General features: G+C 41.5%; 1 protein-coding gene across 5 annotated transcripts in view; it reads left to right on the plus strand.

Moving 5' to 3' along the window:
- RALGPS1 (Ral GEF with PH domain and SH3 binding motif 1) overlaps positions 1-17,055 on the plus strand; it is a 90,994-nt gene that overhangs the window by 48,433 nt on the left and 25,506 nt on the right. For all 5 annotated transcript variants that reach the window (XR_014028031.1, XM_081339946.1, XM_081339949.1 and 2 more), the window contains 2 exons: positions 9,411-9,548; positions 10,630-10,723. Coding sequence is in view for 4 of the 5 variants with exons in the window: in XM_081339946.1 (XP_081196072.1) it covers positions 9,411-9,548; positions 10,630-10,723 (232 nt within the window). In the remaining variant the exon portion in view is untranslated. The remainder of the gene's footprint in view (positions 1-9,410; positions 9,549-10,629; positions 10,724-17,055) is intronic.

Genomic DNA, 17,055 nt, shown 5'->3' on the forward strand with positions numbered 1-17,055 from the left:
ATATTGGCACATGTGGAGATGGAAATATAAAGGTCCTTATAACGATGAGCGTTTATTACAGGCTAAGTCATTGATCCCGTGCTAGAACACGAGCTGATACAAGAAGATACGGATTGGTTGATCTTCGAACAGAAAGCAGACAGTGGGAAAACGATGCCAAATAGTTACTATTTTTTTTCTGAATAAAACCCAAGAAACTAGCGAGTTTCTGCACTTTTGGAATCAACCTGGGGGGCGGGGAGGAAATTATAGTTGAGAACGTTTGGGACATGCAGACTATGTACATAGATAGGTTCCTATGAAACAGGGCGAAGATCTTATAAGGCCATTTTTATAGATTGCTGGCCTATTTTGAAGAATGTCAGGATTAATCATGGAAGGAGAAGGTCCAGCCATTTGGGGGTAGGAAAGAGCCGTCTGCCAAGCAGATGGAATTAATTTTAAACATGCTCAGGAGTCAAATTTGTAGGGTTTACTTTCTAGTAAATCTAGCTAAGCATGGATTATTGTCACGGCGTTCCTGATCTATGGGTACCGGATTCCATCTCCAACAGAAGCTCCAGTTCGCAAGCCGCGAAGAAGACGGGACACCAGGCGAAAAACATTTTTCTTTGGTCTGTTTCGTTCAGGGTCTGCCTTGTGCCAGCTTCTCTTTCCCAAGCGCTGAGCATGAAGCAGACGTTATGCAAGCGTGTCTATTTTCTGAAATAATCTCCAATTGTTTATGTCTTTAACGGTGCTGGCTGGCTAAAGGAATGTATTCGGCGATCCTCACAGAGGTAGAAACTAGAAAAAGGTTTTCAATAGCAATAGCACTTAGAGATAGATAGATAGATAGGCAGAGAGACAGAGAGATAGATGATAGATTGATGATAGATAGATAGATAGATAGATAGATAGATAGATAGATAGATGATAGATAGATAGATAGATAGATGATAGATGGAAGGATGGATGGATGGATGGATGGATGGATGGATGGACGGAGACAGAGATAGATAGATAGATAGATAGATAGATAGATAGATAGGGAGTTTATTGTCATTTTTTACTGTGGGCACAATGGCACACACATTAAAAATGAAATCTAGTTGCTTGCTCTCAAACTGTAAACATACATAACATACATTTAAACATACTATATACCGCTTCACAGTGCTTTACAGCCCTCTCTAAGCGGTTTTGCAGAGTCAACCTATTGCCCCCGACAATCTGGGTCCTCATTTTACCCGACCTTGGAAGGATGGAAGGCTGAATCAACCTTGAGTCAGTCAGGATCGAACTGCCGGCAGCGGGCAATCAGCAGAAGTAGCTTGCAGTACCGCATTCTAACCACTGGGCCACCAGGGCTCAGTAGGTGGCAGTGGTTAAACACGGAGTCAGAGAACATAGAATTATAAGGCTGGAAAGGACCTCGGAAGTCACTGCAGTTGTTAAGTTAGGAGCTCGGTTGTTAAGTGAATCTGGCTTCCCCGTTGATTTTGGTCGCAAAAAGGGATCACATAATCCCAGGACACTGCAATGGTCATAAATGTGATGGTAATATATGAATAACTTATTTTAATTAGACTGAGAATTTTAAGTCTGATTTTTAAGATTTAAATGTTTAATTCTAAGCCTTTAATTAGAGTTGGAATTAAAATGTACGTTAAATGGAATGGCTCTTAAACCTTCTCCAAAGCCAAAGTTCATGTAGCACTAGTTACACTCATACCAAAGTCATTCTTTTGTTCTTTCCATGATGAAATGATGGATCCAAAAAGATATATATGCCCATTCCCACCCACCCACCCCCCCTTTATACAAAATGTCCTTTCAAGCATAATTATTGCCCTGGAAGTGACTCTGGCTTTACTGAAGTTCCTGCAGCTGTTTTGGAACAAAACCCACAGCTAAACAAATGAGGTAAATATAAGTCACCGATGTGCAGATTAAACTACGAAAACTAACTTCAGCTTTATGTTTATATGAAGCATTCTTTTGACATTGTCTAATTGCAAGTACGCAGGGATTATAGTGGTGACTAAGAAGCATATTAATTTTCCCAAACCTTTTAGGGATAGAAAAAAAAATTCCTCCGTGGATGAAGGTTGCTTAAGGCTGATGGAAGTCTTTGAATAGAGTACATTAATTTCTAAAAGGGTGGGGTGGAAAAATGTGAGGTTTTTTTTTTACAGTGGTATCTAGGCACTATTGACAATAGGAGGTATGTAACCATTGGAAGAGGTGAGATTACAAGCCACCCCATTTAAACCATCCTAGTTGTGCTAAACTCAAAAGGGTGGTAGCCAGGCAGATGTTCTAAGATGTATATAAAAAAATTGTGCTTTATAAATGTGGTTGTTGGCCATTTGGGTGTGGATAAATCCAAGGAAAAGCATTTCTTATCCAGATCATTGGAAAATTGAATTCCTGACATGCATATGGTTTCAGATATGACTGCTAATATAATACTATATAACCCCCTCTTATTGTATCATTATTATAATTAATATTATTCTGTTGCTTTGCACATACACTCAGAGCTTCTGCACCGGAGACAAAAGTATTCCTAAGACTTTTGAAAAAGCAAGAACTATTTACACAAGGAGCCGCTTTAAATATACGAAAACGGTCTTCTGCACTTTTTTCCTTCCTAAAGGATGTTGGTTTGTTTTAATTGGCTCCTGCTCTACATAATTCCAGTGTGGTTCATTGAAACTGGAATAACGACCATGTGGTTTCTAGAATAAATTATCTGTACCTTGAAAATAATGTTGGAAGGTAAGATCTGTTGATGTTAAGGCCATTAAAAAAAATTAGCCTTTTCTTCTCTATAGAAGAAAGAGTCCCACTAGCTTAAGATGCTTGAATACGAAGCCGAAATTGGGTGAAATAACCAATACAATTCATTAAAAAGTCAGCCAGTATGAGAGGGTACCAATTTAAATATTATATGGAAAGCAAAGATGGGACTGAAGGATGCTGAATGATCAGCATTTTCCTATATCAACTATCTGCCTTTTTTTTTAAATATTGGCACTCGAAATAGCTATAAAACTGTGGTTGCTTAAACCAAGCTCACATTTTAATGTATGTGAGAAAATGTTTGGAAATAGGAATTAGCATTAGCAATGCCAACCATACACAAAATATTGTGGAAAATATGTCCCATGACCGCAGAGCGTTTCAGTTTGTTGGTTCTGGAGTTTGATTTACTTTTGCCATTCAGAATCACAGAACAGCAGGGCTGGAAGGGACCTTGGAGGTCCTCTAGTCCAACCCCCTGTTCAAGCAGGAGACCCCGTACCATTCCAGAGAAAGGGCTGCCCAATTTCTTCTTGAAAACCTCCAGTGATGGAGCAGCCACAACGTTCCACTGGTTAATTATTCTCACTGGCAGGAAATTTCTCCTTAATTCCAGGTCGCTTCTCTCCTTGATTGGTTTCCATCCATCCATTCATCTTTTCTCTTTCTTTCTGCAGGCCTTTCAAACAGGACCTCAAGAAAAAAGGCAGATGAGATGATAGATAGATGGATGGGTAGACAGACAGACTGACAGACAGACAGACACAGACAGAGATAGAGAAAGACAGACAGAGATAGATGGAGATGGATGGATGGATGGAGATAGACAAGCAGATAGACGGATGGACAGATGGAAATTTTATTAAGTCAATTGACCATAGAAAATAATACCTTCAAAGAAATCCAGTAAACCATATCTATCTATCTATCTATCTATCTATCTATCTATCTATCTATCTATCTATCTATCTATCTCCATCCATCATTCATCCATCAAATCTATCATCTTGTCTGTCTACCCATCCATTATCTATCTATCTATCTATCTATCTATCTATCTATCTATCTATCTATCTATCTATCTATCTCCATCCATCATTCATCCATCAAATCTATCATCTTGTCTGTCTACCCATCCATTATCTATCTATCTATCTATCTATCTATCTATCTATCTATCTATCTATCTCCATCCATCATTCATCCATCAAATCTATCATCTTGTCTGTCTACCCATCCATTATCTATCTATCTATCTATCTATCTATCTATCTATCTATCTATCTATCTATCTATCTATCTATCTATCTATCTCCATCCATCATTCATCCATCAAATCTATCATCTTGTCTGTCTACCCATCCATTATCTATCTATCTATCTATCTATCTATCTATCTATCTATCTATCTATCTATCTATCTATCTCCATCCATCATTCATCCATCAAATCTATCATCTTGTCTGTCTACCCATCCATTATCTATCTATCTATCTATCTATCTATCTATCTATCTATCTATCTATCTATCTATCTATCTATCTATCTCCATCCATCATTCATCCATCAAATCTATCATCTTGTCTGTCTACCCATCCATTATCTATCTATCTATCTATCTATCTATCTATCTATCTATCTATCTATCTATCTATCTATCTATCTATCTATCTATCTATCTCCATCCATCCATTATCTTCTTTCCTTTACATACGTAGTTGCTTCTCTTTACCCTTTTCTAGTTGGGTGCCAGTAGATTAAAGGGAAAAAAAATCCCATCTATTCAAGCTTTTCCAACTTCATTCCATCTGACTACTGGGGTGTCCCTCTGGATCCCACCTTACAGATTCTTGTCAGCTTTGGCAAAACTCCCCCATTAATTTGCCCCCCCCAAAATATCCCCCAATCCTACCAAGATTAATAAGGCTGTTGATTCTTCTCCGCAGGAAAAATTTGCCTTAATCTATGGAACCCTTCATCTAAATTTCTAAATTTCATCTAAAGACAGAGGAGACCACAGAGTTCTTGGCTTCGTATTCTGACTCTTTGCTAAACCTTTGAAGCCTCTGGTTTTGGCAAACTGTTGATGGAGGGCATTTTTGGGGTGGGGGGCTGTGCCGGTCAATCGGAGATTGATAAATGATTCTTTTTTCGGATTCAGCCCTCTTCGAAGTTGCAACCCAACGTGGAAAAGCTTTTAATGAATAATATGCGTTTGAGCCAAAGCTATTCTCAAAGTTATGGTGTTTTTTTCTCATTCTTCTATTAAAACACTAATTTTTTTAAAAAAAAAATTGCTCAAAGAGGGGAATAATTGGCAAAAGGATCACTTTTCCCCCCAGCGGTTTGACTGCATCAATTAGAATACGTCAACTGGATATGTTGGTTAGAGAATTCCAAAGAATGTAGGCCGTTGTAACTTTGAACGGTCACTAAAGTTGAGGACTGCCTGTATTTCGGGGACTGAACAGCATTCAAGCCATTCGTTGTTTAAGGCAGATACGCTGACAGCCCCCAAACCCTAATCACACCTGTTCGGATTTTTGGAGTATGACTAGCCAGCGGCCCAAATTATAAATCGGAGCGAAGCCAGCACTGTTTTCTTCAAGCATTGTAGCCAAGAAAAGAATATTTTTGGCTCATTGGGGCAGCCTCCCTCTTTCAAGTTATGGCTTTCGTGGCAGGTTTTTAACAGGTTTGGAGATTTGCATATTTACCTGGGCACGCATTTCCAGGAGCAGAGAAAAAATAGATTGGGATTATGAGATGGGCCAGTCTAAGAAACCAAAGTCCTACAGTTCAGGATTATTTTTATGCTACAGTAAGAGATGCTTTGCAAGTCTGAATGCGCGTCCCTCTTTCATCTCCAGGCAAACAAAGGAAAGGTTTGTCGGAGATAGTTTTTCCGAATTATTTCCTTGCCCCAGGCTCAAACTTCCCTCCCTCCCTCCTCCTCCTCCTCCTCCTCCTCCTCCACCGCCTCTAACGAGATCACTTTTATGAGAGATCCTGGACTCAAGTGCCCAACCTACAGTGATTCTGGGAAGCTTTAGTGATCATCCCATTGAGAATGTGACGGTCCAGCTACATCCTCCTAGCAGGCTACAAACCCTTCCCTGTTTTGTGGTCATAGATGAAGGCCAATGTCTTGAGTCGTCATGCCTTACCCCCACCCCCACCCCTTCTCAGACACATCAGCCTCTTATCGGATGGAAGTAGAGAAGGGCAGGGATGCGTCCTGGGGTCCCCTCCGGCTGAGAATCGCCTTTAGCAGCCGCCATCTCTGTCTGCGCTCCAGCAACTCCCTCCGTAAGAAGGAAGGCAATTGGTGGGGCCACAGAGGGCCCGAGCCCCCGGCTTCCTTCCTATGAGCCTCGCTCACTAACAAAGACTCACGGGCTGCCCATCCGATAGCCTGGGCGAAGAGTCGTGTCTTGAGCAATCACGGAAAAGGATTTGCCTCGATGGAAAATATTTCTGTCTGTGGAGGCAGCTGCCCGTGAGCTCACTTTCTGGAAAGGTTCCCGGTGGCTTTTTCATCTTAAGGGAATTCTCTCCCTCGCCCACCCCCAAGTCCCGCCCGTTTCCCCACACAGTAGCATGCTGAAGAGCCAGGAGTTCAGAAACCACCCGTGCCAGGCTTTCTTTGGCAGCCCGGCAGGCTCGGCTTTGGCCAAGGCTCCGCGTCAAGCCATTCTGTCTTTCCGAGGGGAACGTAAGAGTTGACACGGCATGTTCTCCTTTTTCAAAACTTCCTCTTTCTGCAAAGTAAACGTGCCTGGCTTAACAGATTCCCCACAGGACAGATCTTCTTGTGGCAAACCCAAGTTAGCAGAAGGACAGAGCTGGGAGGGACCTTGGAGGTCTTCTAGTCCAACCCCTTGCTCAAGCAGGACGGCGGTCCAGTCTCTTCTTAAAAACCTCCAGTGTTGGAGCATTCGCAACTCCTGGAGGCAGGCTGTCCCACTGGTTAACTGTGAGGACTTTTCTCCTTAGTTCTTGGTTGCTTCTCTCCTTGAGTAGTTTCCATCCATTGTTTCTTGGCCTGCCTTCTGGTGCTTTGGAAAATAGCTTGACACCCCACTTCTGTGGGGCAGCCCCTCAAATATTGGAACATTACTATCTTCTGGAAAACAGACCATCATCGGTCTGCCTGAAGTATGTGTTAGTTTGGGTTTTTAAAAGAAAATCTGATCCGCCTTGTTGTGCCCTTTAAGTGGTATCCCTCGTTTGAAGCCATTTCCATCTGTCGACATTTTAGACATTTTAACCGTGCAAACCTCCGATTAAGGCACCTCCCTTTATGGCAGAGCAGTGGAGAGACAAACTCAGCCTTTCCTTTGGAAATGAACCGGAGTTAATTGGTTCAGCTTGGGGAAGCTAATGAAAGCTTCTCAGTGTTTTGACATCGGTGTGGTTTTCGGTCTGGAATCGTTGCCGGTGGAAAGGACCACCGCCCCCTCCCCTATTAAAGGTTGGTGGTTGTGGGCTGCAAAAACGTACGAGAATGTGGAAAAAGGGACTCGGTTAAGATCAGCTGGTAAACCACACAGATGTGCGAATCTGGGTGTTTCCTATCAAAGCCACTATGTCATTTAACAGCAGTAATAAGAAATGCATGTGTATCTGGAAGAGTTAGTAAAAAAAATGTTTAGATGCTTTATTCTGATTTGACTGGACACTTCTTTCTATAGCCAAATTGTTGCAGCCTCACTCTGAATCTTGTAGACAAAAAAGAAGGGGTCAGCCTATTCTCCAAAGCACCTGAAGGCAGGACAAGAAGCAACGGATGGAAACTAAGGAGAAACTTCCTGACAGTTAGAACAATTAACCAGTGGAACAACCTGCCTCCAGAGGTGGTGAATGCTCCAACACTGGAGGTTTTTAGGAAGAGACTGGACAGCCATTTGCCTGAAATGGTATAAGGTTTCCTGCCTGAGCAGGGGGTTGGACTAGATGACCTCCAAGGTCCCTTCCAACTCTGTTATTCCGTATTAGCAAGAAGCTTTGAGGGTGAGGCTGAAAATGTGGGTGTTCCTTGCCTTCCCACTCACTTGGTATGAATTTTTGCCCGCTGTATTCCCAAGCAATGCCATTGTGTGGCACCCACCCACCCCCACCCCCGTTTGAAAGAATACAAGCCTTAATTATGAAAGGTTTAAAAATAGGGATGGCAGCCAGGTTCCAAAAGAGCTGCTCCTTTCATCGCTGTGCATGAAGAGGGCACAGTTCCAATTTGGCAAAAGCATAACGCACCACCAAGCGGGGTGGGGGGGGGACATCCAGAAAAAGCAACAATACAGAAGATTTTCTTAGAGCAAAAACAGCTTAGGGGTGAAAGGAAATTTTACTGATGCAAGGCACACGGAGAAGAGCCCTCACTCTGAATGGAGAAATTTGCCGAAGAATTAAAATGATACTGCGTGGTGATATAAGGCAGAACACGATTGAAGTAGATGAAGCAAACATAGTGTATATAGTTTTATTTTCCTGTTTGGAATGCAAAATTACTTTCTTTTCTTTGAGGCTATAGATAGAGAACCCGAATTGTCATTTTTATTTTAAGATTTATTTCAAGCACTTAGTTATAGGCTGTTCCAGAATGATGTAAGTCCTCAACTTACAACAGTCTGTTTAGTGACCATTCAGAATAACAAACACTGACTTGGGGTCATTTTTTTTACTCTTACCAACGTTGTAGCGCCTTCACGGCAAGAAAGTTGTAAAATGGAGAAGAACTCACTTAACAATTCTCTTATTTAGCAACAGTATGTTGTAGATGACTCCTGTTTTTTTCCCCCCTCCTTGGGAAGTTTTGCAGAACTTTCTTTTACTTACTGCTTTAAGGAGAGAGAGAGAGAGAGAGAGAGAGAGAGAGAGAGAGAGAGAGAGAGAGAGAAAATTCTCCTGTAAAAGGGGGTGTTGGGGGGAAACAACGTAGTTCTGTAAGTCAGCAGAAGATCGGGCAAGATTTAACTTGAGCAAGTCTTGAGCTTGATTGACATCTCCAAATGAGGATGAGTTAACATCCATCCAATAAGGTTTCCAGAAATGTTACTAATAATACTAAATACCGATACCGTAAATGTGGGCTGTTTAGCAACTGTAGCTTCATCTGTTTGGGATTCTGCATTTACTGAAATTTCCTTTTAACGACAGCTGCCTCCAGAACTGGCTACCAATCCTTTCGTTCCCAAATTGTCGGTGCTCAGATTACGTTTCGTCAGGAAGAACGGAGGTTTAAAGACAAGTGTTTAATACTGAGGGTCCTCGATTTGCAGCAGCTTGTTTAGTGACCGTTCAAAGTTGCAGTGGCACCGGGGGAAAAAGGGGACTTGTGACCATTTTTCATACTTATGACAGTTGCAACTTCCCCATGGCCAAGGGATCAAAATCCAGACACTTGGCAACTGACTCATATTTATGACAGTCACAGTGATCCCCTTTTTGCAACCTGCTGACAAGCAAAGTCACTAAGGATGCCTTCAGAGATTTTTTAAGAAGAGATTGGACAGCCATTGGCCCAGGGGGTTGGACTAGAAGACCTCCAAGGTCCCTTCCAACTCTATTAATCTGTTAAATTGGTTGCAACTCTATCGACCAATCTCTCTCTTTCATTTTAGGGATTTATCTGTTGGACTTAATCTACATTGATTCAGCCTATCCAGCTTCCGGCAGCATCATGGAGAACGAACAAAGATCCAATCAAATGAACAACATCCTTCGAATAATTGCTGATTTGCAAGTCTCTTGTAGCTACGGTTGGTAAACCCACCTCCTCACCTGGGCTAACCAACTTAGTAAAATAGTATCAGATGTCTCCCATGTGTAAAAGCTGGCCTTGAGGGTCAATGTTCTAAGACATTTCATTTCCGCCATCTTTTATATGTCATTAGTTTTGTTGACTAGGGATGGGGTGGCTCAGTGGGTTAGGACGCTGAGCTTGTCGATCAGAAGGTCGGCAGTTTGGCGGGTCGAATCCCGAGTGCCGCGTAACAGAGTGAGCGCCTGTTACTCATCCCAGCTTCTGCCAACCTAGCAGTTCGAAAGCACGTAAAAATGCAAGTAGAAAAATAGGGACCACTACGGTGGGAAGGTAACAGCGTTCCGTGTGCCTTTGGCGTCTAGTCATGCCGGCCACGTGACCACGGAGACATCCTCGGACAAGCGCTGGCTCTTCGGCTTTGAAACAGAGATGAGCACCGGCCCCTAGAGTCGGAAACGACTAGCACGCATGTGCGGGGGAACCTTTACCTTTACCTTAGTTTTGTTGACTAGGTTTGCAGATGTTCATATGTGGGTCAGTGGTGAAGGGATATGCTTTCCTTCTCATTTTATGGATAAATTCCGTTGCAGATATTGGATATAACTTTATCAACTATATAAACTTGGCTCTAACATTATCAACTCTATCAACTGTGCAGGCCATTGGTGTAGGCTTCTGTTCTGATTTTAGGAGACTCCATTCATTTTTTCCCAAGTTATATGCTCACCCAGCTGTGAGTTGTTTTACTTTCCCAGACTGATGGGTTTTTTTTAATTTCCACTTAATAACAACAGCACTTAGACTTATCTACCGCTTCACTGGGCTTTACAGCCCTCTCAAAGCGGTTTACAAAGTCAGCGTGTTGCCCCCAACAATCTGGGCCCTCATTTTACCCACCTCAGAAAGATGGAAGGCTGAGTCAACCTTGAGCCGGTCAGGATCGAACTGCTGGCAGTGGGCAGAGTTTAGGTATATAATAGATGGGGGGGAGTTTCAGCTTGTTGCTGCAAAAAATTGCTTTTCTTCGTAACAGTTTTGAGATTTACATACATTTTTTTTTCTTTTTGCTACTGCAGATCACCTTGTAATGTTACCCCACGTGCAAAAATACTTGAAGTCCGTCCGGTATATTGAAGAGCTCCAAAAATTTGTGGAAGACGACAACTACAAGTAAGTACGCTCTCTGCTTGCTTCACTTCAGCTGACTTTATGAGGGGAGGGGGGAATAATCTAGCCATCAACTTGGCGGGGGTTGGGGGACACTTTAAAAAAAATATTTTTGGCAAGGAAATGAGAAGGTGAGTTGTTGTTTTTTAAAAAAAACAAAACAAAAGGTGTCAGAGATCTAAGTGAAATTTCGGTCGGAACTCAATCCGTAAAAGCCAACTTCATTTCCGAAACGAAACTGCGATTATTTCTAAAGGCTTGACATAAAAACAGAGAAGCTTGCTGCTGCATTGACGCTTCGTTTAATTGAAAGTAATCTTGTCAATGAGACAGCTAGGCTAGACCAAAAAAAATCCTTTTTTTTTTTGTTTTAAATTCACCACTAGCTGAATTTTCTGTAGTCATCACATATGGTGTTGTAAGTGATTCATCCTGTCTCACAGTTGTGAGCTGATCTTCATTAAGTTAACTAGAAAAACAAAACAACAAAAAAATCTGGATGGCTTTGTGAGTGGGTGGCTGATGTGTGTGGATGTACATGACACATTTTCACAACCATGGTAAAATTCTCATCACTGGAAATGGAAGCTGTGGCACAAAAACGCTTGGGAAAAGAAAAAAGGCTTGCTCTAAATCCCAGCACAGAAACACTTTGGTGCTTGTCATTTCCTTGGAAAAGAGATGGTCCTCGACATACGACTGCGGTTGGACCCCCAATTTCTGTGGCTAAGTGAGAACAGCTGCCAAGGGACTTTTGCCCCATTTTACAACCACTCTCGCCACCGTTGGGTTTCCTTGTCAGAAGGTCATAAAAGGGGTCCACGTAACCCACCCAGGAACACTGCAACTGTCGTAAGTACCTGCCAGTTGCTAAGCCTCCGAATTTTGATCATGTGACCCTGGGGATGCTGCAGCGGTCATAAGTGGAAAAACAGGAGTTTTCTTCCAGTGCTGCGGTAAGTTTGAATGGTCACTTCAGTGAACTGTTGTAAGTCAAGGACTTCCACTCTGTAATTGTCCCCTACTTTTGAACACTAGTCAAGTTATCACAATTGTGTCCTTCTCTCACCCCCTACCCCCTTTTAATTCTTGGCAAACAGCACAAAACATTGCAAAGTTTTCGCAGAATCTCTCCCCATCTTCATACTTTTCACAGCTGAAACAAACCAAACCAAACCAAACTCAGGCCTTCAGCAGTGAGGTGCCTGTACCAGAATGGCCTGCAATATATCATGTACTCGTCTGGAAGATGAAGAAAATGTAGCCTCAGATGATTTTCAGTGCAGCTCATCGCACGTGGGGGAGGAGGAAGGGCTTAAAATTGCAATTTTTATCAGCATGCTCAGTGGCAGGATGTGCATTTGTCTAACACGTATGTAGACTCTTGTTTCCTTTTTTCCCATCTGTTATATCAATTACTGTGGAGAAGGAGTCTGTGGTTTTATACTCTGAAAAGCTAGACTGCAGACCTTAAGAGGTTTACATCACTTTGAGCCTGATCTGCTGAGCCTGAGATAGATAGATAGATAGATAGATAGATAGATAGATAGATAGATAGATAGATAGATAGATAGATAGATAGATAGATAGATAGATGGATGGATGGATGGATGGATGGATGGATGGATGGATGGATGGACGGACGGACGGACGGACGGACGGACGGACGGACGGACGGACAGACAGACAGACAGATGGATAGTTGTATAGATAGATGATAGATAGATGGATGGATGGATGGATGGATGGATGGATGGATGGATAGTTGGATAGATAGACAGACAAGTTGAGTGCATGATAGATAGATGGATGGATAGATAGATGGATGGATGGATGGTTGGATAGACAGACAGACAGACAGACAGATGGATAGTTGTATAGATAGATGATAGATAGATAGATAGATAGATAGATAGATAGATAGATAGATAGATGGATAGTTGGATAGTTGGATAGATAGATAGACAAGTTGAGTGCATGATAGATAGATAGATAGATGGATAGATAGATGGATAGATGGATGGATGGATGGATAGATAGATAGATAGATAGATAGATAGATAGATAGATAGATAGATAGATAGATGATAGATAGATAGATAGATAGATAGATAGATAGATAGATAGATAGGAGAGAGAAGAGAGATGATTGAAAGAGAGAGAGACTATTTTGCTTTCTCTTCCCGTCTCCTCCAACTATTCCCTTCTTAAGGCACATTTTTTTATTTTTTTCTAGTTTGTTTTTTTTTTAATCTAACTTCTCATTTGTTTGCTTATTTGAGACTGTTGGTTTATCTGTCGGTTATGTTGGCTTGTCATGTTATTGTGGGTGGCGTGCAGGGTCTTACCTGTTGTCAACTTTGCAAGGTGTTGTGTCGGGTTTTTTTAAAAAATTTTCCCTCACAAGGCTTTGTAGGCCTTGCAAGCATTCTTGAGGCCAATAGTGAAATGTGTATAATTGCAGCCGGTGTGAATCTGTGCCTTTTGTGTTGAGGTCTCTAGGCAGAATGCCAGAAGCCACATTGCTTAATTTAATTCTTGGACCGGATTGCACATTCATGCGCGATGTTAAGATTATATATACAGTAGTTTTTCATTAGCTTGGATATTCTGTGTGGAACAGATCATAACAAAGGGGGTTCTCTAAATATTTAGGGCCATGACATAATTCTTGGAAATGAGACAGAACATGAGTAATTTTTTTTCTGTCTGTCTCTCTCTCTCTCTCTCTCTCTCAAACACATTTTAAACCCCGCAGAGGCAATTGCTAGCAACACTGATCTCTGTTTACATGTATTTTCCTAGAGGTCATCCAGCAGTCTTCCTTTTGATCTGAAAGTCCATGTCTCGATTAAATGTGCGCTGATTTCTTTTTTTTTTAAGCAAGATAGAAAGCCGTACATAGGCTCTTAGGAAGTACACAGGGAAGTTTTACAAAAGAGAGAGAGAGAGAGAGAGAGAAAGAATAAGAAAGACAAAAGATAATTTGTCTTGTTTTAACTGCAGGTAGTCCTCCCGTGTCGGAGCACCCACAATTCCTGGTGGCAAGCTGTTCCACTGGCTAACTGTCCTCACAGTTAGGAAGTTTCTCCTTAATTCCAGGTTGCTTCTCTCCTTGATGAGTTTCCATCCATTGCTTTTGTCTTTTTTTGACTTCCTTCTCATCTCCAGCGCTGGGCAAGATATACAGGTGGTCCTCACCTTATGACCACCGATGAGATATGTGCAGATGAGGCTTCAGTAAAGAGATTGTGGCTTATTGTTATTTTCAGAAATCTGACTTGATTTCTAAGACTGGCTTATATACTAAATGTAGCTGGCCGGTTCTGTTTGAGAAGCTTTAGTTTCTCCCTTTCCACCTTAACTGCCCCCTGAACATCTGCAGGACCAATTATCTAGTCCTGCCTATGTAAGCATTGCCTTTTTAAAAAAAAAAATTTTTTGCAATTGTGCTGATCTTGGACCAACCACATCTTTCTTTCCATTGCTTCCACCTTCAGATTCCCAGTTGGACTCCTTTCTTCCCAGCTCTCTAAGATTACCAAGACTCCTTTCCCAAACTAACAACTTCCCTTTGGCTAAGGGCAGGGATCTGCCTCCTTGCAGACCGTTTTCTCAGCAGTCTAGCACTGTCTCAGGTTTCCCACAAGCAAAAGTTGTAATTATTATTATTATTTTTTAAAAAAGTATTGTTATTATTACGGCTTTGCGGTGCGTTCGAGATAACCCAGATGGTTTTGTGTCTAAAGAAGGACTGGAACTCACTGTCTTCTGGTGAATGTCCCAAACTCACCCAGCCAGCTTTTACGCCTACAGAGGAACTAGAACTCACCGTCTCCTGGTGATTAGCCCAGAATCCTCCCAGCTGGCTTTCATGGCTAAGGTGGGACTAGAATTCACTGTCTTCTGGTGATTGACCCAAAGTCACCCAGCTGGCTTTCTTGGCTAAAGCAGGACTAGAATTCACCATCTCCTGGTGAATGGCTCAAAGTCACCCAGCCATCTTTCATGCCTAAGGCAGAACTTAGAACTCGCCATCTCCTGGTTTCTAACCTGGTACCTTAACCACTAGGCATTGAAATAAGCAGAACGTTTTCTGGTCATCACAGCTGTGTGTAGAAGGGATGAATAGTTTATTTATGACGGTCGCAGAGTCCCGGGGTCACGTGATCCCCTTTTGGGACCCTCTGAGAAGCAAAGTGCTAAGCACATTTGATTTGTGCTTAGATTGTAAGCCGCCCTGAGTCTTCGGAGAAGGGCGGGATATAAATGGGATTAAAATAAATTATAAATAAATAAAATAAAGTCAAAGTGGAAGCCGGCTTCCATTAACAACTGGGTTACTCACTGAACAACTGCAGTGATTTGCTTAACAACAATGGCAAGAAGGGTTAAAATGGGGGCAAAACTCACCTAACAACTGTCTTGCTTAGCGACGGGAATTTTGGGGTCAGCTGTGGTTGTAAAGCGAGGACTGTTTGAGGGGAGGAAGACCAGAATGTTAGGATCAACTACAGACTGGTAAAAATTGCCAAACGGTTATTAAGCCGCATGGAAAAAGTTGTTGAATTAATTTCAGGTTGCCAAAATAGAAATGCCCTTTTCCCACCGGTGAGATTGCTTCACACTGAGTATTAATTTCATTTGAAAAGGGGGGTATTTGCCTCGTACGTCTGTGAGTCACGCCGTGTAACTTTTATTTGGTTTGACTGAAATGTCAAACTTACTTTTACTTGAACTCAACACAAGAGTGTGTTTTCCCCTCTTGTAGTTTAAAAATATTCAATTTGAAAAGGGGTTGCTAAAGTCAATCACGGGAGGGGATTTAAAAATACACTCTGATTTCCAAAGCCATACTCTTTCTCTTTCTCTTTCTCTCTCCTTTCTCTCTCTTTTTTTTCTTCTTTCTCTTTTCTTTCTCTTCTCTCTTTTCTTTTTCTCTCTCTTTCTCTTTTCTTTCTCTCTTCCTCTCTCTTGCCTTCCTTCCTGTTTGAGAGGAATGATGAGAATTTATCAGTTCAGACCTCAGCAAATGTGATGTGCTTTATTTAAAGCACACATGCCAGGCGGAGAATCCGGTATGCCATTCTGCTCCACCACGGCAGCTGTCGGGAACCATATTTTACTTCCTTAGCTCTGCAAGTTCGAATGAGTCGAGCCAAATCAAAAATCAGCCTTCTCCATAGGATATTTATTTTTAAAGAGGGTGTGAAGTATGTCCTAAGGCTTTTGAGTGCCATAGGATTTTCTTTTTATGGATCTCAACTTTGGGTGTGCAGTTGCCAAAACGGAACAAAATCAAATAAGTGGAACCAAAGCAGACAAACTTTTATGGCTGCGAGTTCCTTTAAGCCAGATGAACATTTTTTTTTCAGGTTTTTTTTTTCCTTCCAGAAAATGTTGCAGCAGAAATCAAAATGAATGTTTGGCACGCTCTGAACTTTCACTGTTGTTGTTTTGGCTTCTACTCTGGCCAATATATGAGCGATTGTGTGCAATGAATTTTTTTTTTTTAAAAAAAAAGGGAAAAAAGGCGACTGTAAATTCCTTAAATTTCAGGTATTTATTTATTTATTTATTTAATTAAATTTTTATACCGCCCTTCTCCCGAAGGACTCAGGGCGGTGAACAGGGCGTATCTTAAAACTACAAAAGTACAAAAGTTAAAAAAGAATTAAATTATTGCCCACGATAAAAACAATAAAATATATATATAAATATTAAAACCCTAAGTAATTCCCCATCAGGCCAGGCCAGCTTGTTCAAATAAATGGGTCTTTAACCCAAGGTAGCACCTTGAAACAGCTCAGAGCAGCCAAGAATGTGTTCCCGTAAGGGGCCAGAGAGTCGATCTGTAAAATCTGTCTGTGAAGAAAAATCATGGGGTTTTTTTGGGGGGGTGGAAGGATAAATACAAGTCTGGAGTAGAATAGGATAAAAAATATTCCAAAACCAAATGAAGTTAAAAGAGGACCGCGTAACAATCGACTAACAGCCGCTGGCATTAGGAGGAAATTTATCCTTTGAGATTGCGGATTAAAACATTAATGTGAGCCAGCATGAAGACCCTATATACCATGTGCCTCAAAACAGGTTGGGAAAAGTTTTTTAAAAAACCTGTTTGTGTGTGTGTTTGTGTGAAAAACAGTCATAAGTCCCTTTTCTTCCAGTGCTTTTGTAAGTTTGAACGAGCGTGTCCAGGAATAATTCTTCCTATCAGCGGGCGATGAACCGTGGTTCAGATGATGCATAATGCACGTGGGTGAAGGAAAATAAAGCCCGACGCATATTCTATTAAAAACCTTTAATCAAAAGAAAAATATACTGTATATAAA

Source organism: Vipera berus (genome assembly GCF_964194415.1).
Source record: "Vipera berus genome assembly, chromosome: 15".
Taxonomy (NCBI): domain Eukaryota; kingdom Metazoa; phylum Chordata; class Lepidosauria; order Squamata; family Viperidae; genus Vipera; species Vipera berus.